The sequence below is a fragment of the Alternaria triticimaculans genome (genome assembly GCF_023758025.1).
Source record: "Alternaria triticimaculans strain BMP 0046 chromosome Unknown scaffold_1, whole genome shotgun sequence".
Taxonomy (NCBI): domain Eukaryota; kingdom Fungi; phylum Ascomycota; class Dothideomycetes; order Pleosporales; family Pleosporaceae; genus Alternaria; species Alternaria triticimaculans.
In genome coordinates, this window is record NW_026055958.1 from 142,934 (window position 1) to 163,387 (window position 20,454).

A 20,454-nucleotide genomic window follows, 5' to 3' on the forward strand; every position below is an offset into this window, starting at 1 on the left:
GTGAGTTGACAAGAGTGGATTAAAGAGGATCTCGCTGATGGTTATGGGTCAGATGGAGATCATGGGGGGGTTTGTCGTGTCTTGTAGGACCGATTGTGCTTCGCGATCCGCGGAATTGCCGCCCGCAGGCACCGATCGCGAGGCCCCGTGCAGTGCATGAGGCTGAACTATCGTTCGCGACACCAAAAACGAGGCTTGTATAGCTGGGCGTTGACTTGAAATCATTTGAATTTTTACTTTTTCACTATATTTACTGACTCTTGTATCTAAGAATACTCCAAGACTTTCGGCCCGACACTTATCTAGGGCTCCAGTTTACTTCTCAGGGTTTAGACGACGCTTGTGTATTGGTTTTGCAAAGACTCTGGTCTCGCCTTCTGCTATGCTCCTAATCTCTCGTGAGGTCACGAGATGTGTCCTCAGATAACGTTCCATCCCGAGGACTCCGGCATCCCATAGCACAATCCCTCCTCACTTCCCGCATCCCCTTCCTTTCTCCCGTTCCTTTCCTCAAACTCTTCCCCAAGCGCGTAATCCGCTTCTAACTCCATCTGCTCCCTATTCCCTTCCAGCGTTCTCTTCACTTCGCTATCCAGCGCCTTCAAAGCGGCTTCCCTACTGCTTCTCCCGTAAACCTCATTCAAGACCAACTTATTCGCATCTCTAGTCAACGTCGCAGTCCACAAGCCCTTCTTACTACATCTAAACCACGTTGGCTTGGTGCGTGACGTGCAGACGGTAGTTGATATCTCGGGGTAAAGAAGGAGAGCGTTAGCTATAATCGAGTCAACGAGCTGTTCGTAGTCTGGACTGGCAACTTTACTAAATAGGACGCCAGCAACAGTGCTTAAGAAACCGCGTGTGCTGAGGACAGTGGTCCGAGTGAATGCTGTATCTTTTGGGGGCATTCTGGATTGCGATTAATTTCCTAGTCGACAAAGTCTGGAATCGCTTCACGTTTGGAATACGTTCCTATAATGCCGCCTCAACAAACAACCATGATTGCTAGCTTTCATTGTTTGACGTAAAAAAAAGTTGGAGAATCTTCATGCTCAGTCCATGGCATCTTTCGCAGTGGCTGACACAGCGACATTTGCAAGAGGGAAAGCAACCCAAGAAGTTATTTTGTAACCAACCCTTTGCATTTCGTCTAACCAATACCAAGAAGCTACACCACAGCATTGTCCAACAGTATCTCACCATGTGCTAGCATGCCAACCACTTGAACCGGTCATCGAGAAGATAACACCAAAGGTGTGGTCAAGACCAATGATATGATCAGGCATGCCAGACAAGCGGCAGCACGTCTCCAAGTAGACAAAGTATGTGCGAAATGAGATCCGTGGACAGGGTATAGCGCCAAACAAGGTGGTGAGGAAAGGAGACGCTGTCGTGAACATCGTTACGCAGGCGGCACGCGAAGCGCAGTGTCACGTTGGAGCGTGAGTGTTTCAGACTCGCTTCCAGTCGAAGTTGACATCCTCGCGCGCCTGGACTTCGCCAACACTGGGGTCACTGCATACAGGCGCCCAAACCTGAGCCTCGAACTGCCCAGCCGCAATGTTATTGCCAAAGAACGAGTAGTCTGTGAGTGTCAGAACCGATATCTTCGAGCTCCGGCGCGTTGCACTTACAGCAGTAGAAGCGACCCGGCCAATTAACGCCGTCGTCGCAGTGTCCAAGAGCACAGCCAAGACGTGTGCTGTTGCGCCACACCATCTGCGTGAAGTGACCCCATGCTGCATCAAAGTGTGGGTTGTCGTAGGGGTACTTGGTCTCCTCTTCGTGCCAGCCGTGCGTGGCAGTGCGGGCAAACTCGATCCAAGCGTCGTAACCGTCAGGAGGTGGGTTTACGGAAGAGAGGTTACTGCCGGAGCGTTTCTGTTCATGTCAGCTGTGCCATGCCCGTCATCGTGCCAACTACGTACGTGTTCAGGGTCCTTTGGACACTCTTCAATGTCAGCCCGCGCGGCGTCGGCAAGCTCAGTGTCCCAGATAAGGTCCTGCGCACAATGCAATTTGCGCCAGTACCAATGGGCTCGCATGACGGCGCTAATGAAATTCGGGTCGTCCTGGTGTGGAGCGTCATCGGCGACGAGATCTCGGTGCTTGATCTCGTGCCTAGGGGCGGCGAAAGCAGTAGCTGCCGCCAGAGCTAGGAGTCCGGCGAAGAACCTCATGGCTAAGTTCTGAGATACGGAGTCGTCGGTAGGTAGGAGAATGGCCTAGGGAGAGGTGCAGTTGGTAGAGGTGAGAGGATAGCAAGTGCAGCTGAGATGCCAGGCACTGGACCGAGGCGAATAAATGAAAGGCAATCTAAGGAGCGAAAATAGGTTGAACGAGTGACGAAGTAAGAAGGAAACGAGGTCGCTGGGGTTTATATGGTCAAAGACGTGGGCTGACGTCCACCATGGCGTGTTGTTGATGGTTGCGCCTGGCTTCACGTACTAGCGCCGCAAACAGACGATTGCGGAAGGCGCACCAACCAGCCGGGTGCCTACTTCAAGAGAGGGCAGTCCGGCATCGAGCACCGTTGACGGTGAATGATGAGCAGAGGCAGCAGACCTGCTCCAGCGGCCGTTCGTGTAATCTCAGCCGGGGTAGACGAGAGGTGGGACAAGTCCGTTGCGCTTCGCAGACGCCAAGTGGCGGTACAGGCCTGCTACTCGATTAGTCTCTTCACTGCGTTGCCACTACCCTGTTGCGAACTTACTTGAAGGTATCACCAAACGCTGACCACGAACTGGATGCGTGCGCGCCGTTCACACACCACTACCCCTCTACCGTGACCTCGTGGAGCCCACTACGCTAGCTGTAATTCCATACATCGTTAGATCAACGCACAAAATAGACATGTGAAGGAGAACGGCAACACAAGCACGCAGGGTGGCGTTCGCGACGAGTGACTACAGCGGAGCCAGATGAGCATGCGCAGCGCGAGTCAGCATAGTCCCTTCATGGCAGGCTGGGATTGGTAGAAGAAGTAACAAAGAGACCAATATGTGGTATGAATGCCTTAATGATGATCTAGTCTAGCACCACCGTTGAGGCATGGGGATAGCATCGCCTCGGTTGTCCGACTCGACCCAGGTGGTGTCAAAGACATTTTGGTCCTGGGAAACGTCGCACTTGTACTTGGTGGCTGCCGTTGACAGGACGTCTTTTCCTCGTTGTGTATGCGTTAGGGTAAGAGAGGCTGACTTGAATGTCTCAAGTCCAACGCCGTCGCGATGACGCAGCGTAGGTGCCAAAACGCCCAAGGATCCTTTTTGTACACTGTTTTATTCCCAGTACGAACGGGAAAGCAGTTCCCAAGTACAGACAAGACGTACCATTGGTTTCAGAGCCCATTACCAGGGTTTCGCGCAACATGGATCCCACTAAACCGATACAGCAGGACGGTGTACTCGCACCTGCTCATCGAACGCATTGCCCCTGCGTCGTCGTGGACCAGTTCATCGAATAATGCTGGTACAGCATCAGATTCCCGCCGTGTTCGTGTCACACCAACATTAGGGTCGAGAGCGTCCCAAGATCCTCACCAAGACGCTTGTGTAAGATGGTGACTCGCACAGAGCCGTCTGCGCCGCCAAGGCCGCTGTTCATCGGTCCGGTCAGGTAACACCATGCCGACAACCAGGGATAAATTTGCCGCAACGACTGTGGCAGTACGGACACACGGGAAGCTGCATCGCATCGCCCGTACAGATCACAGCGCAGCACAACAGTGTGGTGTCGAGTCTCTTCATCCTTCCTTGAGACGTTTGGCGGGACGTCCAATGATTGAGTCGTCCGGAAGGCCACTCCTCTTAGTACCTGGTAGACTAGACGTGCGGATATCGTTGTCCTCCTGGCTGACCCTCCTGACGGGGTACTTGATCTTCGAGTCCTCGAAGCAGCTGTCGGCTGGTTTGCCGTGAACGGTGAAGTAGGGATGTGACAGCGCTTTCTCCGCTGTGAGTCGTTTCTGGGGGTCGTACTCAAGCAGCTGTTTGAGCAGCGAGAGCCCTTCGGGTCCAGGTGTATCCGGTCCAGAGCCTATTGGATACTGGTTGTTGTTGAGGGTCTGGTGATACCATCGTTCTAAGCCATCGCCACCTTGAGGACGCGGAAATCGTGCAGCGTTGCCTGAGGCCAGGGACGAGAGCTGAGGATGTTCGGGCATGGCCGTCAGTAGCGGCCACCGATCTTTGCTTGGCATGCCCATGATCTCGACTATCTTCTGCATCTGGTTGCGCTGGAACGGAACCGTCTTCTTGCTGTCCATCTTTGCCTCCTCTCCTTTGAAGATGGGCCGTAGGGATAGCAGTTCAGCAAAGATGCACCCCACCGCCCACAGATCGACTGCAGGAGTATAGTGACGACTACCGAGAAGGAGCTCAGGTGCGCGATACCATATTGTCACGACGACCTTGTCGCCTGAGAAGAGGGATTGCAGCGGTTTGTAGAACAAGCGAGCAAGACCCAAGTCGCCTATCTTGACTTTGCCAGCACTGGTGACCATGATGTTAGCAGGCTTGAGATCGCGGTGCATGACCCAGTTCCGGTGCAGGTAGACCAAACCCTGCAGCAGCTGATAAAGAATAGACTTGATAGTCGGTGCAGGTATGGCCTGCCGTTGAGGTTGGTTATGGTGGTGAATGATCTGCAGTAAGTCGTGTTCGGCATATTCGAAGACGATGTAGATACACTTGTCCTCCAGGATGATCTCTACGGTGTGCACGACGTTGGGATGTGCCAGCTCAGTACACAGCGCCATCTCGCGTATGGCTGATTGCGAAATGCCAGAGTACTGAAGTTCGCCTTCTTTGTCCGGCTTGAACCTGGGCGCATTAGCAGATATGGCGGTCAAGGTCCGCTCGACCTACTTCTTGATGGCGAACTCGCCGGTGCGGCCATTCTTGCCCTCGGCTTTGTAGACGCGTCCATAGGTACCGCTGCTGATAAAGCCGACAATCTTGTAGCGCTCTGTGACTCGCTTCTTGTTGTTGTAGCCAGTGAACATGGCATCAACGGAATCTAGCGGGTCTTCAGGAACAGGTTTAGTACTCGCTCTTAGGGGCTAATGTAGAAATGATAGCTCGGAAGATGCAGCAGGGTCCAGCAACGTCAACAGAAGGGGGTGATGCGGACACGAACGGCAATTGCTGACGGCAGGAACAACAATCACGCAGGCAGTGGCGTTCAGCCAGGAGGCGCCAGATGAGGCAACCTGAAGCGACGGTGACTTGAGGGGAGGCTGGACGGGGAAGGACACGCGAACATACAGGAGAGGATGACTGATGGACACGTAGAGAAAGCAGAGGCGTACCGTCGGGAGCTGTCGCAGTGCTGTTCTTGCGCGATGGGGCTCGGGCGGATGCCGCAACAGAAGCCGACGAGGCCGGCGGGGAATTGGAGCGCTGGCTCATGCTTTTGCCATCTGCCTCAGCCTCTCGTTTAGCTGACGTCTCCACGCCCGACGCGGCCGTAACGCGTCCACGGAACTATTCCGGTGAGTCCTGCACGTGTGGGACGCGGTCCGAGAGGGCGAGCTTCGGTGTCGATAGATGCGCAGAATGTGTAGGACGTTTGGCCTGAGGTTTAGAGGGTCTCTGGGTTGAGAAACGGGTTCCAATCACGTATCAATGGAGCCTACCAAGTATGGCTCCCCGCAGAGCCTCAGTCTTGGACCCAACCACTTGCTTCGGCCAGTCGTCGTCCAAGCTTCGCATGTCACCACCGTGAAACCTCAAGCTTCATACCTAGTAACAGCCTTGGAACCTCCATGTCTATGCGGTGATAACCAGACCCTTATCGCTCTTATCTGAGCGGTCTGAACAGGTAGGCGCGGTGCAGCATCGTCATCGCGATGTCACGTTCTACGAGGCGGCTGACACGTCCAGGAAGCTACAACGGCGCCCCAAACCTCACACCTCACCTCTACCACGTAACGTAGACCCCCACCATGGACCCGCGTTCGTGGTTCAGCAGCTTGACGGGCTACTTTGTCTACATCCTGTCCATTGCGACCCTCGGCCCGCTCCTCTTCGGCTTTCACCTGGTGGGTCCCAACGTCATGCTTGCCGGCGCATAGCTAACACGCCCAGTCTGAGCTGAACGCGCCCGAAGATGTCATCCGCTGTAAACGCAAGTCCATCACGTCGGCCGTCGCTGGCCCGAACCTCCCGCAATGTATCGAGATGAGCCCAACCGAATGGGGCGTCGTGGGATCGCTGTACACACTGGGAGGTCTGGTAGGAGCGCTCTCAGCCGGGCCAGTGGCAGGCAAATACGGCCGCCTCAGGTCTATGCAGCTATTTTCCATCTTCTTCGCCGTGGGCCCAATCTTCGAGGCGCTGAGCCCAAACATTGGAGTGATGGCATTTGGAAGGCTGTTGTCAGGAGTCGGCGCAGGCGCGGCCGTCGTCATTGTGCCCCTATACATCTCTGAGATTGCACCGCCGGGCGAGAAGGGCTTCTTCGGTGCCTTTACACAGATCGGGTGCAACGTGGGCATCCTGATCACGCAGTTGCTGGGCTACTTCTTGAGCCACGACTCTTACTGGAGGCTCATCTTGGCCATTGGAGGTGTCATCGGTGCTGTACAAGGTGCCGGACTGCTGCTGTCGGTCGAGAGCCCAAAGTACATCGCAGAGCAGGGTAATGTCTCGCTCGCCAAGAAGACTTTGCGCAAGATCAGGGGAGAACATGCAGACATTGAAGACGAGATGAACGACTGGGGTGTCTCGGGCTCCGGCAACGTCAGTGGTACGTCGTCTAAGCCTCTCCATTGATGGACAGCATGCTAATATTCTTCCAGAGGAGGAGCAGACACTACTGAGCAACCAAGATGGGTCGGCTGAGGCGAGGCCCAAGGAGTCCGGCAAAGAACAGACGCTGAGCATCATGCAAGTCTTCCGCCATCCCGACTACCAGAAAGCCGCCATTGCCGTCGTCATGGTCATGCTGGCCCAGCAATTCAGCGGCATCAACAGCATCGTCATGTACGGCGTGTCGCTCCTAGCAGGCTTACTGGAGTCCAACTCCGCGCTGCTCAACCTTGCCGTCTCAGCGCTCAACATCATCGTCACCGCTGGCTGCGCGCCCCTTGCTGACAAGCTGGGTCGCAAGGTCTGCCTGCTCAGCTCTCTTGCCATCATGGGAACGAGCTCGCTGCTACTTGCTATTGGCATCATCAAGTCGATCTCTGTCCTTTCCGCAGTTGCTGTCCTGCTGTTCGTGTCTGGCTTTGCTGTTGGGCTTGGCCCAGTGCCCTTCATCCTAGCGAGCGAGCTGGTTGGCCCGGATGCTGTCGATGCAACACAAAGTATCGCGCTCGGAGCCAACTGGATCGCTACATTCATTGTGGCACAGTTCTTCCCGCTGGCAAGCGCGAAGCTGCACGGATATGTCTACTTCATTTTCGCGGCACTGTCAGCGTTCTTCTTCGTTTTCATTACCTGGTTCGTGCCCGAGACGAAAGGCAAGAAGAACGCAGACGAGGTTTGGGGTAGAGAGCGTCGGGTGGATTGATTCATGCGATGTTCAAGGGTTGACGAGGCCGATTTTGTCGATTCTGGTACAAGGTCGAGCAGCCCGCTACGTCACCGGCAAAGCGCCTTCGCGCAATTTCTTCACAATCCAAGCCAGTCCCCTCTCTACGTAGTGGTCATCTCGGAAATGCCGAAGATCCTGAAGCTGCATTCTTGGCCGAATCAGCAATTGCCTGGGATGCACAGAAAGAGGCACTTTCGAACGCAAAGCTGAGGACACTGTGGAGAATGCGTTCGCATGTGAAGGAAGGATATGTAGTCAGAAAACCGAAATTCTTGAGTCACATGTTCCTCCCGAAAACCAGCAGTGCAATTGCTCCGACTTGACGGGTAGGCAGTCAGCCGAGTCGGGGAAATAATCGTCGGAAGCGTCTACCCCGATTCCTAATTGCTGACACAAGTGGTGTGCTTAGTGATTTTGCGCAGCCGCGGCTAGAAGGCGGCGGGTCCGAGCAGCGGCTTCGGATATGTCATTCAGTCATTCGACCCCACTGGCGCTGGAGAGTACCTCACGCCTTCAATCTCACTTGCGATGCGATTGCAGTACTAGAGCTACTACCCTGCCCTTTCACTTGTCGTCTGTGCTATTTTATATGCCCGCTCCAACATGCCCTCCTCCAACATGACCGCATTCCCGCCGCATTTCTCACCACACCTCTCGAGCGCCGGCCGAGACGGCTTCGACTTCCAGACGTCACAGCTCGAGGCAGAGACGCCGGAACGGGTCGCAAACGGCGATGAACACCACAGCCCGCCGCCCTCGATAATATCGCCCGCCTTCACGCCTCCAGCGACACCGGGCGTCTCGACCCCCTCGCGGCCCCGGCCACCCCGCTCCATACCAGTCGATACCTCAGTGCGCACCGACACGCCGCGGCCGGACCTGCTGCCCAAGCTGCCCACGGTCGAGTGCGAAGTGCGTGCGCGGATACCCACAACCACGGGGCACGAGATGTGGCTGCATGTGTACAGGAACAGCGTAGACACCAAGGAGCACCTGGCAATTGTCTTCGGGAGCCAAATACGCTCGAGATCGCTGGATGCAGAGCGCCCGGGAGAGACGGAGCTAGACCGCATGACGAGAGGCGCATACGTAGGACGCCTGTACCCTGGGAGAACCAGCTCGCGGGTTGAGCAGCTCAAGAGGCAGGAGGGCGTCCCCACGAAGCGCAAGCCGGACGCCGACTCTGCGCACGTGGATAAGAGCAACGGCCTGTTGTCACCAGCTTCTGCATCCTCATCCGAGAACGGCGACGTGCAGCCAGCTTCCTCGCTAGAATTACCTATGGTCCGCATACACTCCGAATGCTACACTGGCGAGACTGTCTGGTCTGCGCGCTGCGACTGCGGTGAGCAGCTCGACGAAGCCGCGCGGCTTATGGCCGATCCTACTCTGTCACCTTCTGGTGGTGCTATTATCTATCTCCGCCAAGAGGGTCGTGGAATTGGCCTAGGCGAAAAGCTCAAGGCATACAATCTGCAAGACCTAGGCAACGACACATACGAAGCAAACATCATGTTACGGCATCCTGCAGATGCGCGAAGCTACGGCTTGGCCACGGCTATGCTCATGGATCTGGGCTTAGACGGAGACAGAGGGATTAGACTTTTGACCAACAACCCAGACAAAGTCCATGCTGTCGAGGGGCCGAATAGAGAAGTCGTCGTGAGGGAGCGCGTCGCCATGGTTCCGCTTGCGTGGAAGACAGGTGGCATGAAGGGCATCAAGAGCGAAGAAGTAGAGAAGTATCTTAGTACCAAGGTGAGCCCACGCCAGATTGCGACACTTCGAGATGCAAAATTTGCTGACAATAATGCAGATCGAAAAGTTCAAGCACATGTTAGATCAGAAATAATGGCATTTAGATGGTTGACATCGTATTCCTCAGTTTCCGTCGCATCCGATAATGTGATCTGCTAGACGATCAACGGCGCTGACGTGGGGCGCAGACGACCGCTCGGCCGCTCTGAAACCACTAAAATAATCATAACCTGCTTCACCTCACCGCGCCGCATCTGCGACCTGCGCCCCATCCTTCGCTTATCCTTGATTTTCAGACTCTCTTCGCGTATATAGCGGGTCGTCCATGGTCTTGGTTACGGCCATCATCCCGACAGCATGGCGAGCCCGCGAGACGACGCTGCGGAGAACCCCTTCCTCAGTCCAGCGGATGGACGCAGCATGAGGAGCTTCACCGCCGACTCCAAAAGTAAGGCGAACCCCCTGATTTGTCTGCGTGAAATACTCAATTCGGTTAGATAGTTCGAGGAGCATGCTGCCACTTTTATACACCCAAGGCCTACTTGAACCACAACGAAGCGGATATTCAATAACATTACTATTGACGTCATTATACTCGACTTTATGTTCGGCCTTGTTCTTCATCGTCGCCTTGATACAGCCAAAATATGGACATGTCGTATCAGCACGTGGGCGATTTTCCCCTTCCTCGGCGGCGCTATTGACGGCTTTCATCGCCAAGACTGTCGAGCTATCGTTTGTGATGGTATTCTTGGCGTTCATAGGGCAGGTCCTGTCGCGAAGAGCTATTCAACAGAAAGGCATCAATTTGGCTAGTGTGTCGATGCGATCCTGGATTCTGTAAGTTGACAGCGTTTTGGGCCAGCGCTCACGTTGGCTGATTTTGGGAAGTCAACCAGGGAAATTATTCAGCGGGTGGCACAGCGTCAGGGTCGCTGGCTTCAGTGTGCTGGGAGTACTCTCACTGATTACGGCCATCCTCTCTCTACTATATACAACTGCTGCAGGTGCTCTTGGTATGCCAGTACCCTTGGTCTTCTATCACGAGTCGCTAACACATCTCAGTGCAACCACAGCTCCGCCTCCCGCCCTGGGAGCATCAAATGCTTGCTGGTCAAGTAGATGGCGACTTCTCCAGCACCTTGAAAGCTGATAAGACTTGTCTCACTGCCTGGCCTGACGTGGGCGACACGCAATGGGGCGGTAGCACATGTCTTGCCATGAAGTGGTCTTCGCTATGTGGCCGTAACTTCATCAAATATATGTCCGCATGGGACGATCAAGCAGCTGCAACAAACCCTGCTTGGATGTCTGAGCGCCTTCTGGAGCGAAAGCCGATCAGTGCGTCCCTAGACAACAATGTCACTGTTACTACTGCGTGGCTTGATGATCATGATATCGCAGCTGAGTCTGAGAAGGCAGGCAGGATAAGTTCGTGGCCCAGATTCCTCTGATCTTACGTCGCTAACCTGATAGTCAACAATATCACTATAGCCGTCCCTCATCGAGGGATACCGGCAGCAGCTCGTAATGTCCAGAATGATTTGCTTCAGCCAGAAGTAGGTACATCATTGATACCACAATCAAACCATACTAATGATCCTAGGATCTCCATGACGGTGGCTCATACTCTATCCACGCTTCAGTCGCCAGCTTCGCGCTCAACGCGTTATGTGTCAATGCCAAAGAGGAGGAGCTAGCACCACTGATATACACCAATTGGCCCAATGCGATTCCTATGGAAGAAGGCTCGAAGTCGGTCAACTGGTGGCCTATTCTAGGATTTCCAGAAGGCACCAACACAAACAACAAAACGGTGCTTGACGATGTGTTTGGATGGAAGGACGAGACGGAAGATCACTCGCGTGCTAGACCAAGTAAGTCCGATCCTCTGTATGAATGACATTTACTAACGTCTAACAGTTTTTCTCAAGTACCCGAAAGCAGGAAACACAGTAAGTGGGTCTGTCTCAATCGGAAGATGATAGACTAATCAGGTAGATCGCGAACCACACTCAAGTACCCTACGAGCTCGGCGACCGACCAGAAGTTTACCTGCTCGGCAAAGCTCCCGACAACACCACCGAAGACTACTTTCTCTGCTCCATGAAAGCCGGCATCACGACTTCCTGCACTACACGCTACAACGCCTCATCCGGCGGCCAAAGCCTCGAAGCCGTCTGCGACGACGCAAACGGAAAGCACAGCGACGACTCCGCCATCCAACCCCTCCGTTCCACCAACGACAAAGCAGCCCTAGTCGGCTGGCGCGACCTCGGCTTCAACCTCCTCAACTCCCTGAGTCTAAACAACGGAGTCTTCGACGGCGACGCCTCAACAGCCCGTATATTCACCCAACTCCAACTCACAGAACCCAAACTCAACAAGACCTTACCGAGTCCTGCAGAGGCGCTCTTGAGTATGACAACATGCACAGTCCTAGACCTAACCCAAAACTTCCCCTTCCAACCCTTCTCCCCCACCTCCGCCGACGACTTCAACACCCCCCAAATGCAGTACTTCAACGCTTCCGTCCGCGTAGCACAGTACATGTCCGGCGGCGAAAAGAGCTACCAAAAAGCGCTCCTTGTTGTCCTCGCTCTCACACTCCTCATCAACATCTTCATTCTGATCTACTTCGCCGTGCTGCTACGCATCAAACTCATCACGGATCTCTGCGAGCCACTTGTCCTGTTTGTGCTAGGGTATCATAGTCCGCCAAGTGATGGGTTGTTCCAGGGGAGGCCGCAGGAGGGGCCGCAGAAGAGGGATATGAGGGTTGATTGGATTGTTAAGAGGAAGGGGGAGCAGTTGGTTGTTGTGGGGATGGAGGAGAGGGATGGGGATTTGGGGGGAGAGGGGAGGGGCAGAGGAGGGGTTGGGGGGTGGTTTAGGATGAGGAGGAGAGGGGGAGGTGGAAGGGATGGGGATGGGGAGGAGGGGTCGCCGGAGGGGCTTAGGCCGTGATGGATGGGGATGTGAAGATAGTCGCGTTACGCTTCTTCTCTGGGGCCAACAATAATCAACCATCGAAAAACCTCCTTCTCGTCCTCCATCTCAGCCACTAACAGCAGGGGAAATGACGCCGTTACGGGTTTGCACTGCCCCTACGGCAGCGCTTGCCAACTGTGGCTTGCGCTGCGCCACACACACATCGACCCGTCTCAGATCATCCACCACGGTCACCTCGAAACCTTAACATCCTCACAATCCGACCCCTGGAGCCTTTCCGCAACCGAGCTGTACAAGACACATCTGGGTTAAACACCCTATGATTACTGCGATGATCATTCCGAGAGCGATCCAACCGGCGCCCGAGTCAATGCAAGTCAGCGGCTTCTACGGCCCTGGCGCTTGGGCTGCGTGCATCATCACTATGTTTGCATCGTGGATACCTCTTCTCCAAGACGACTACACGCACAACCTCCACTTCATCGGATACGCAATGTATACGAATTGGGCTGCGATTGACCTTATCCGCCACGGTATCCCGGCTCCTCCACTAGACCAACACGATCTCTCAGACCAAGACCACGCGCGATTTGACAACATTGCCGCTTCCATTGCGGTGATACAAGTTGGAGTTTACCAGGCCGTTGCACAGCTGTTGTTTTGTAATAACAGGCTACAGTACGAGTATATTGCTCAAGCTGATCGTTCGTTGGAGGCGCGACGTCGCTTGATATTGAGCGGCGGGGCGGTGCTTCCACTTTCGATGGGATTCCATGCTTTCACGCTTTCTTACCCGTCTGATCTCAGTTGGTTTGCGTTACTAGTGTGTTGTGTCTTGGGCTTTTGGCTGGTTGGCTACAACGCGTGTCAGCTTTTGTGGCCTCGAAAACTTTTGTGGGAAACTATGTTAAGGGAGCTTCCCCTTTTATGTGCGGCCACTGTTCTGGTGTTTGGTCTTTCCTTCTTTCTTGCTGCGTATATTTTTGCTAGTCCGACGGGCGTTTCGCAGATGCCTTACCTCGCTAGCTTGCCCGAACAGTGTTATTTCGTTCCTTGTGCGCCGCAAGGTATTGGAGAATGGGACCAGGCCTTTTCTTTAGTAGTCGCTTTGTTCCTGTTTTTGCATGAGTTTGGGTATGAGATTCTTCGCATTAGTAGAAAAGCAGTTCAAGGTATGAGGACAATCTGGCAACGAGTTGCGAAGTAGCCCAAGAGATATACGAATATTTCATCCACAATTATGCAGAGGTTTCTTGCTGCCACTTGTTAATTCGATGGTGCCTATTCCGCGCTCTTGCGCATGTATACTCCTAGCTCAGCTTTATGGTGGCCGCTAGCTTAGTAGACACTCTGTCTGCAAACCTTATTCGCAATGAGGTTGGTCCAAATTCTCTTTGGATAGTTTTACCCCCCTCCATAAAGCGGTCATCATCAAAGCTATCGCAATCGTGTCGTTTCATAAGATAATATCATAGATCCCAGCCCAATCCATGACCAGGTCCCATTCTGGATCAAGGGTGCACTCTGTTCTTGGTTGAAGCTGCGCCAGGGGGGAAGGATGAAGGTCATTCAGCCCCCGCGCTTTGGCGAATGTGGCTGAGCGCAAGCCACGCACGTCGATAGTGCATGTCTGCATCAGGCTGAACCGTCGCTGGCAAGTTTTTTGTTTACTCTTAATTACCGCCTCCTTGGATTCTGTTGCTTGTGCAATATCCACATTTACGGTATCCAGAGCTTTACGACACAAATTGAGAGAGTGGTGGTTCACTCACGGTTGCACCTGCCGCATCCCGACGTCCAGTCTTGTTATCATTCGCTTATACTCAGACTGCAGCCTAATCTTACTTCGCGCTCGTCACTGAACTTGTTTACAACCACATCGAACTACGCAATCGAAGCCACCGTCTCAATCATCTCCACGAGAGTCCGAAACCGATAGTAAACCTTTGTTTTCATCTTTTCTGCCGACATCACAGCAATACCGCAACGCATCTGTCGAAATGTCCGAATCCTCCCCCGACTACACCCAAATCAGCGGATTCTACGGCAGTGGAACTTGGGCGGCATGGGTCATCCTTCTCATCACGTCCTGGTATCCCATCTTACGAAACGATCACACGCACAATCTGCATTTCATGAGCTATGCGCTATACACGAATTGGGCCACTATTGATATCCTACGTCAGTCCTTCCCTTCCACTGGACATCAAACTCTTCAGGAAATGGACAGTGCCCAGCTGCAGTGTTTTCGCGCATCTTTAGCGGTGATACGAGTTGGCATTGCCCATGCATATTTCCAAGTCGCGATATGTCATTGGAAGGCGATAGACAAGGACGCCGACACCAGGAAGAATATCGAGCGGCGCCAGTTGTGCATCGCCATTGGCCTAGTACTCCCTGTTCTGACAAACTCCCTGATCATGCCATACTTGCACAACGTCGGTCCGGAGGCCGGAATTGTCCCGTTCCTTTACTTCACGCTCACATTAGTCTCCGCAACAAGCATATATCAATCATTTGGTCAAGGGATAGTTTCTGTGAACAAGCTTAATAACACAGTGCAGGTTGGTTACAGATTGCTGCTTCCGTTATATCTTTATACTGTAATTTGGGCTGCTTTCAAGGACAATGGTGTAGGGCTGAGTAAATGCTCTTTCGTTCCGTGTGCGCCGCAGGGGATTGGGGAGTTAGATCAGTCATTTTCGTTACTAGTCGCTTTGTTTGCACTTGTCTACGAGTACGGAGGCCGTTTTGTTAGTGGTGTGAGAAAACCAGTTGAAGGAGCGGCTAAGTGGCTCTTCTCATTTCTAGTTAGAGAAACCGTGCTCCCAATCTCTCTTTAACGATCGGGCGTATTGAAGCGGATTACTTCAATAAAGACAGTCAATATGAGTTTGCCATGGTACAAGTAATTACTCGATATTTTATCTCCCGTCTGACGATGACTTTAGTGCTACCATCTCATCTTTGCTACCTAGGTAATGACTGTCACGCAACCATTCTTCCAACGATCATTGCCACCATCTAGCAAGGAATGTAGATAGTGCAATAAGTACTCGACACACTCACCGTCCCCGAATCGATATCCGTGGTAACCACACCCTCAGTATCCACCCCGTTATAGGTAATCGTGCAGATCTGAAAGTAGTTGCTCGCGCTGTTGAACGACGTCCTGAACGTGACATCCCCAAGCGTATGGCAATCCGCTGCGGAAATGGTGTTGGTGTTGCCTTGGAAGTTGGTCGTATCGGCGTCGGTGTTGACGTAGATTTTTTCGTTGTTGACGTCGTAGCAGATGAGTGCTCCACTAGTCGTGTTGATGATTGCTTGGCCGGGACCGCCGCCACCGTAGCTGTGGGAGGCTTCTGCTTCGACTTTGCAACGCGTTACGCCGTCGTCGAGTTGGCGGGGCTAAGTGAAGGGTCAGATCGAGGTTCGATTGCTGATGCTTCATCTTGAAGATTACTTACTGCAAGGTTGTTGGTGGGAGCGGCCATTGTGGTGGTGATTGCGGTCGCGAGTACCATCGCAAGGGAGTTTACTGAGAATCTAGGCTTGAGTAAGCGATATGCGCTTTGTATGCATTGAATGCGCAACATACTGCATGACTACGGTTTTGCGTAGATTCTGTGTTGTAGTCGGATAGTTCGATTGTGTGATGGAGTGGTGGATGAGACGATGTGGTTCTGAGGTATCTAAGTATCTCGCAGTCGAACACCTACCTTTATAGGTGTTCGTAACCCCAGCAATTCTCGCAATCGATGATCGGTGGGAGGCATGCATGTAGTTTCGTGCGACCTACGTCTTACTCTCCAGTAAGCTGCCCACTACCTCGAAATCGTACGCGATCTACATGGACTAGGCCTTCCCATCGTAATATCAAGAGGAGAATTCGAACCATTGCCCTCGCAGGTCCAATGAAAGTTGCACGTTGTGGAAGCCGTGTATCAGTGAAGCTCAACGTGGAAAATGTAACCTGTCTGACCTGTCAGAGCGTAGTCAAAATAGTAGTCAGCATAGAGATCTACATGTAGCATACATAATTCGTCCTGTAAGACCATGTACCAAATTCCAAAATCGCTCGCCATCCTCGCGTACCTACCACTCAGATACTAGGCATTCTTGGTGAGAGACTGGAGTCGATGCCGAAGCAGAGTCTTCAACGCGGTAGTAGTGACGCAGTGATGTACACAGTAAGGGCTATAACCACCCCATGTGACGCAGTGAATAAGCAGTAGATTCTCAGGTACTAGACGTAGCCCGTGGTCTTTTGCTTGAACTAATCTTTTGCACTTCCTCCTTTTCATCAGCAAGTGCTCAGTGCCCAGGTGTGGTGTGGACCATCTTAATTGTAGCAGACTTGTTTGGGGAGCACTTTGCATAGGTGCTCTCTACGCACAACACGACTGCTCAGTTCAACGCTCACACGTCGTTACGATCTGTTATTTCATCAAAACGCTTGGAACCCACGCTCTCGGCATCTGTTCTGCGAGTATACGATCGTATAGAAGGGATCGCCCGCCTGGTAACACCGCTAGTGTGCGGACGATGGCCGCATCCGACGCTAACATGCAACCCAATCCATCTTTTCACTGCTGTGTATATAAAAAGCATTGTCTTTTGGGAACGGAGCAGCACATTCCGGGCTGCTTATCATGTAGTGTTCTTGTTTCCACAGTAGCCTGGAAATGTAGCAAGCGAAGTAACAAAAGTACCTGGATAGACAAGTGAGTTACCAGAATCGGCGTCTAGCTTCTGCAACAAGTGCATGCTGCTGTACAGTATGTAGTTCAAGGGCTTGTAGAGTTGAAAGGAAAGACCCTTGGGTGCACAGTCTGGAACTGGACGCAGTACACAAGAACCAAGTCTAGGAAGAGGACAGGCGAGCTCCCAAAGTTCCAGTGTTTCGGGTCCATCCATCGTGACGGTATCTGCGATGCAACCCGCGACTAACGCCTCGCGTCTCTCCGGGATTGTATACCCATGGAATCGCATAACGTCCTGGTTCGAGCCTAGTATAGCTCGTACCGGGCCGAATCATATACGGGATACGCAGATCCGCTGTACGTAGATATCGCCAGCATGATCATATTACTAATTGGTGACGTAAACCGTTGCATCGTGGTCGCCTCTGTGGCCGTATTCTTTCGATTATGGAGACGACGACCCTTCACTATGCCGTTGGGAGACTCGAGACTCGACGAGTTCCGCCATGGTACTGCGATGACGCAGAGCGAAACGAGCCACTCACAACTTCCGCAACATCAACGACCTAGACGAAAAGATACTCTAACAAATAAGAGAAGTCGCAAGTATAATATACTGTCGACGAGTTCCGAGGAATAGGAAGATTGACATCAGTCCAACTCCTCCAATAATAACCATCCACCCCCCAACCACATCCCCTCACGTACACTCCTTAGCAACCTGCGCAAGCACCTTCTCATACTCCGCCACACTCTTCGCCCCTACAAGCGTAAAATCCCTCTTCCTGCCCTCAAAAATAACATACGGCACACTATCCACCCCATTCCCAGCTTGCTCCTGAATCGCCGCTTTCGTCTCCGCCAACTCCTCCTCATCGTCTTCCACCACCTTCTTCGCTTCCTCTCCACCCAGCCCAGCAGCCGTGCACGCTTTAACCAACGTTTCGCTACTCGAAGGATGAGCGCGCTGCTCAAAATACAGCGTATACAGCTCCTTCACCCCTTCCAGCGCAACCCCACCCTCTTTATTCTTCTGCGACCACTGCAACACACGATGCGCATGCAACGTATTCGCCACCACCCCGCCCCCAAAATCAAACTCAATCCCCTCTTGTTTACCCAAATCACGCATCGCATTCATATACTTCTCCATCCGGTCTTCGCTGCCGTCGTACTTTTCGTTCTTGTACCATTCATATTTGTTGACGCCTTCTTGGGTGGCGTCGGGGTAGAGTTGGTAAGGGGCTAGTTTGAGGGTGAATGTTGCTGGGGAAGAGGGGTTGGTGGTGCGGTAGGCGGAGATGGCTTTGGAGAGGCGGATGAAGGCTAGGTATGTCCTGTGGTATGGTGAGGGATTGGTCTAAGGGGGTGGTGTGGCGCGGAGGGTGGGTGCATGTACCAGGGACATATTGTGTCGAGCGTGAAGGTAATTGTTGATTCGTAGGGCATGATGGATGTAGCATACAAAAGAGATTTGGACTTGGTTGCTGTTCGATTCGTAGAAATTCGCGGCCTGGAAGGATTGCTTCACGACACCCTGAAGATGTTCGCAAGGTTGCAGGGGTTCCACTGCTCCATGTCTCCGGCACACGTCATGCGGGGTGCGGCGGAAAGATCACCGCCTACTGCACGCTAATCCTCTCGAGCACCGTATGCTAGCAACCCCAAATACGAACAGGAGCTTTGCCACATAGAAATGCTCAACTTGCAATGGACGGTACCCAGAATAGGATTGAAGATTAGTCTGAACAATGCAAATACATGTGCTGATCGCTTAAATCTAGCACAGAAGTCTAACGTAAACCCCGAACGATGCTGTAAACGCAACACTGGCAACACCATGCTTCAACATGTGTGGCCTCGTAACCGCAAGGTGGGAGATGGGGGACTGAATCCCTAATTCAGTTTGACGTAGTTCCCTGAAATCTGATCAGTATATTCCATCCCCACACGAATGAAAGTACGTACCTGGGAATTGTCCCTGCTTCCCCCGTACCTTTCCAATCCACCACTCGTTATCGTTCTGCGTTCTTGAAACGATTTCTATGACGTCGCCAGTCAGGAAACTTAGGTCACCTTCCGCTTGCGCCTCGTAGTCGTAGAGAGCCGTAACGGTTTCGGTCGCCGGAACACCGCTGAGACGTGATGGCTTCGGCTTCGGCGGTGGAGGCGCGCCCTTGGCTTTTGCAGCAGAGCCCCATGAGCCTGCTGATAGCGTCGGGGACTTGACATCTCCAGTAGCTGCAGAAGGCCCAGCAGAGTAGGGTGGAGGAGGCGTTTCCGTCTCTTCCGATATTGAGCTTCGACCTGCCTTGGCTTCCAGAGCTTTCGTTGCGTACTTTGACTGGCCTGGACGTGCGCCAGCGACACGAGCCCCACCCGTAGTCTTGAACTTCACGATGGAGATCTTCTCCGCTTCCTCCTGTGTGTCGCCACGCTTCTTCTGGTAAGCCGCCTCGATGTCCAGAGTAAGGTCGAAGTAGCCGATGTCGAGTCGTTGCATGCGCTCGTGCAGTGTGTAGAAGACGTTCAGTTGCATGTAGTAGAAAGACTGGAATAGAGGTTTAATGAACTCTCTCTCCAGTGTGAACAGCTTCGGTAGCTCGTCCTTGAGCAGATCATTGAAGTAGTTGTAGTCCTGCGTAGCCTGTTCCACATCGTTCTCGGCCTTGTACATGGCCTTCTCGTCCTTTAGCGTCTTGTCCTTCTTCTCTTCGAGCTTCTTGTATGCGGCGCGGTGTCTGTCATAGTCGAGTTGCTTGTGGTCGCGCTTGGCGGCGATCTTCCGTACGGCCTTGATGATGACTAGCAGCTCGTCCGCCGGGCGAATAACCCGGGATTCTATCATCTCAAGCTCAGGCTTGAGTGTTTCCTGCAGTTCCCTGACCACTGTCTCGTACTGTTCGCATGCTTCTATGCCTGCGGTGTTGCCTTCGTCGAGGAATGAATCGGGATCTGACATTCGGCCGGAGATGGGCTTGTAGATTTCGGCGATCGCTTTCGAGAACTCCATCTGATGTGAGAGCATGCCTGCGAAGTGGGTTAGGCGGAATCGTGTGGGCTGCATGTTGTTTACGCACCATTTATGGCTTCGAAGTACCTGTCGCATGTTAGCCAGGGTCGCAACTAGGACTGTGTCGCAACAGGCGCATACTTCTTGGACTCATCATGGAGCTTCTTGGTCTCCTTCTCCAGCTCCTGAAAGCGGCGTTCGGCATCGGTGTAAATGGGGTCCTTGGTGATTTCGCCCTACACGCTCTGTTAGCAAGGCCCAACGTACTCGGAAGCAGGCGCGTAGAGGGGAGAGCCCCTTGAGGCCTTCGCAGAAGACGTACGAGGTTGAATCTTTGCTTGAAGGTTTGGGGCGCCTAAACCACCATGTTAGCACGTGTTGATGCCCGAAGGCCGTGTGAGGGCGCCTGTCGTACCCGGGTGACGGTCTTTGTTAGGCCTTTCCAACTCATGGTGGGGGTAAGTCTGTAAGTCTGCTGGGAATTGA

The 20,454-nt window shown here is 53.1% G+C and overlaps 8 protein-coding genes across 8 annotated transcripts; 3 read left to right on the forward strand and 5 right to left on the reverse strand.

Annotated features, from left to right (window-relative positions):
* Positions 1 to 1,451: 1,451 nt before the first annotated feature.
* J4E78_000036 (uncharacterized protein) lies at positions 1,452 to 2,180 on the reverse strand (the record flags this gene model as incomplete). Its single annotated transcript, XM_049360702.1, has 3 exons — positions 1,452 to 1,585; positions 1,635 to 1,881; positions 1,929 to 2,180. 3 exons carry the CDS (start codon positions 2,178 to 2,180, stop codon positions 1,452 to 1,454), a joined length of 633 nt encoding a protein of 210 aa, XP_049225985.1.
* A 1,565-nt stretch (positions 2,181 to 3,745) lies between these two features.
* SSN3 (cyclin-dependent protein kinase) lies at positions 3,746 to 5,005 on the reverse strand (the record flags this gene model as incomplete). Its single annotated transcript, XM_049360703.1, has 2 exons — positions 3,746 to 4,823; positions 4,869 to 5,005. 2 exons carry the CDS (start codon positions 5,003 to 5,005, stop codon positions 3,746 to 3,748), a joined length of 1,215 nt encoding a protein of 404 aa, XP_049225986.1.
* A 942-nt stretch (positions 5,006 to 5,947) lies between these two features.
* On the forward strand, positions 5,948 to 7,515 carry J4E78_000038 (uncharacterized protein; the record flags this gene model as incomplete). The annotated part of the gene is made up of 3 exons (XM_049360704.1): positions 5,948 to 6,043; positions 6,090 to 6,750; positions 6,803 to 7,515. The coding sequence occupies 3 exons, from the start codon at positions 5,948 to 5,950 to the stop codon at positions 7,513 to 7,515; spliced, it is 1,470 nt and encodes a 489-aa protein (XP_049225987.1).
* A 642-nt stretch (positions 7,516 to 8,157) lies between these two features.
* On the forward strand, positions 8,158 to 9,391 carry J4E78_000039 (uncharacterized protein; the record flags this gene model as incomplete). Its single annotated transcript, XM_049360705.1, has 2 exons — positions 8,158 to 9,297; positions 9,356 to 9,391. The coding sequence occupies 2 exons, from the start codon at positions 8,158 to 8,160 to the stop codon at positions 9,389 to 9,391; spliced, it is 1,176 nt and encodes a 391-aa protein (XP_049225988.1).
* Positions 9,392 to 9,654: 263 nt separating this feature from the next.
* J4E78_000040 (uncharacterized protein) lies at positions 9,655 to 12,264 on the forward strand (the record flags this gene model as incomplete). The annotated part of the gene is made up of 8 exons (XM_049360706.1): positions 9,655 to 9,745; positions 10,062 to 10,137; positions 10,189 to 10,313; positions 10,363 to 10,728; positions 10,774 to 10,856; positions 10,904 to 11,174; positions 11,221 to 11,252; positions 11,299 to 12,264. 8 exons carry the CDS (start codon positions 9,655 to 9,657, stop codon positions 12,262 to 12,264), a joined length of 2,010 nt encoding a protein of 669 aa, XP_049225989.1.
* Positions 12,265 to 15,273: 3,009 nt separating this feature from the next.
* Positions 15,274 to 15,746, reverse strand: J4E78_000041 (uncharacterized protein; the record flags this gene model as incomplete). Its single annotated transcript, XM_049360707.1, has 2 exons — positions 15,274 to 15,660; positions 15,720 to 15,746. 2 exons carry the CDS (start codon positions 15,744 to 15,746, stop codon positions 15,274 to 15,276), a joined length of 414 nt encoding a protein of 137 aa, XP_049225990.1.
* Positions 15,747 to 17,655: 1,909 nt separating this feature from the next.
* Positions 17,656 to 18,363, reverse strand: J4E78_000042 (uncharacterized protein; the record flags this gene model as incomplete). The annotated part of the gene is made up of 2 exons (XM_049360708.1): positions 17,656 to 18,315; positions 18,355 to 18,363. The coding sequence occupies 2 exons, from the start codon at positions 18,361 to 18,363 to the stop codon at positions 17,656 to 17,658; spliced, it is 669 nt and encodes a 222-aa protein (XP_049225991.1).
* A 488-nt stretch (positions 18,364 to 18,851) lies between these two features.
* Positions 18,852 to 20,419, reverse strand: J4E78_000043 (uncharacterized protein; the record flags this gene model as incomplete). Its single annotated transcript, XM_049360709.1, has 5 exons — positions 18,852 to 18,874; positions 18,924 to 19,985; positions 20,036 to 20,055; positions 20,110 to 20,204; positions 20,384 to 20,419. 5 exons carry the CDS (start codon positions 20,417 to 20,419, stop codon positions 18,852 to 18,854), a joined length of 1,236 nt encoding a protein of 411 aa, XP_049225992.1.
* Positions 20,420 to 20,454: the final 35 nt, after the last annotated feature.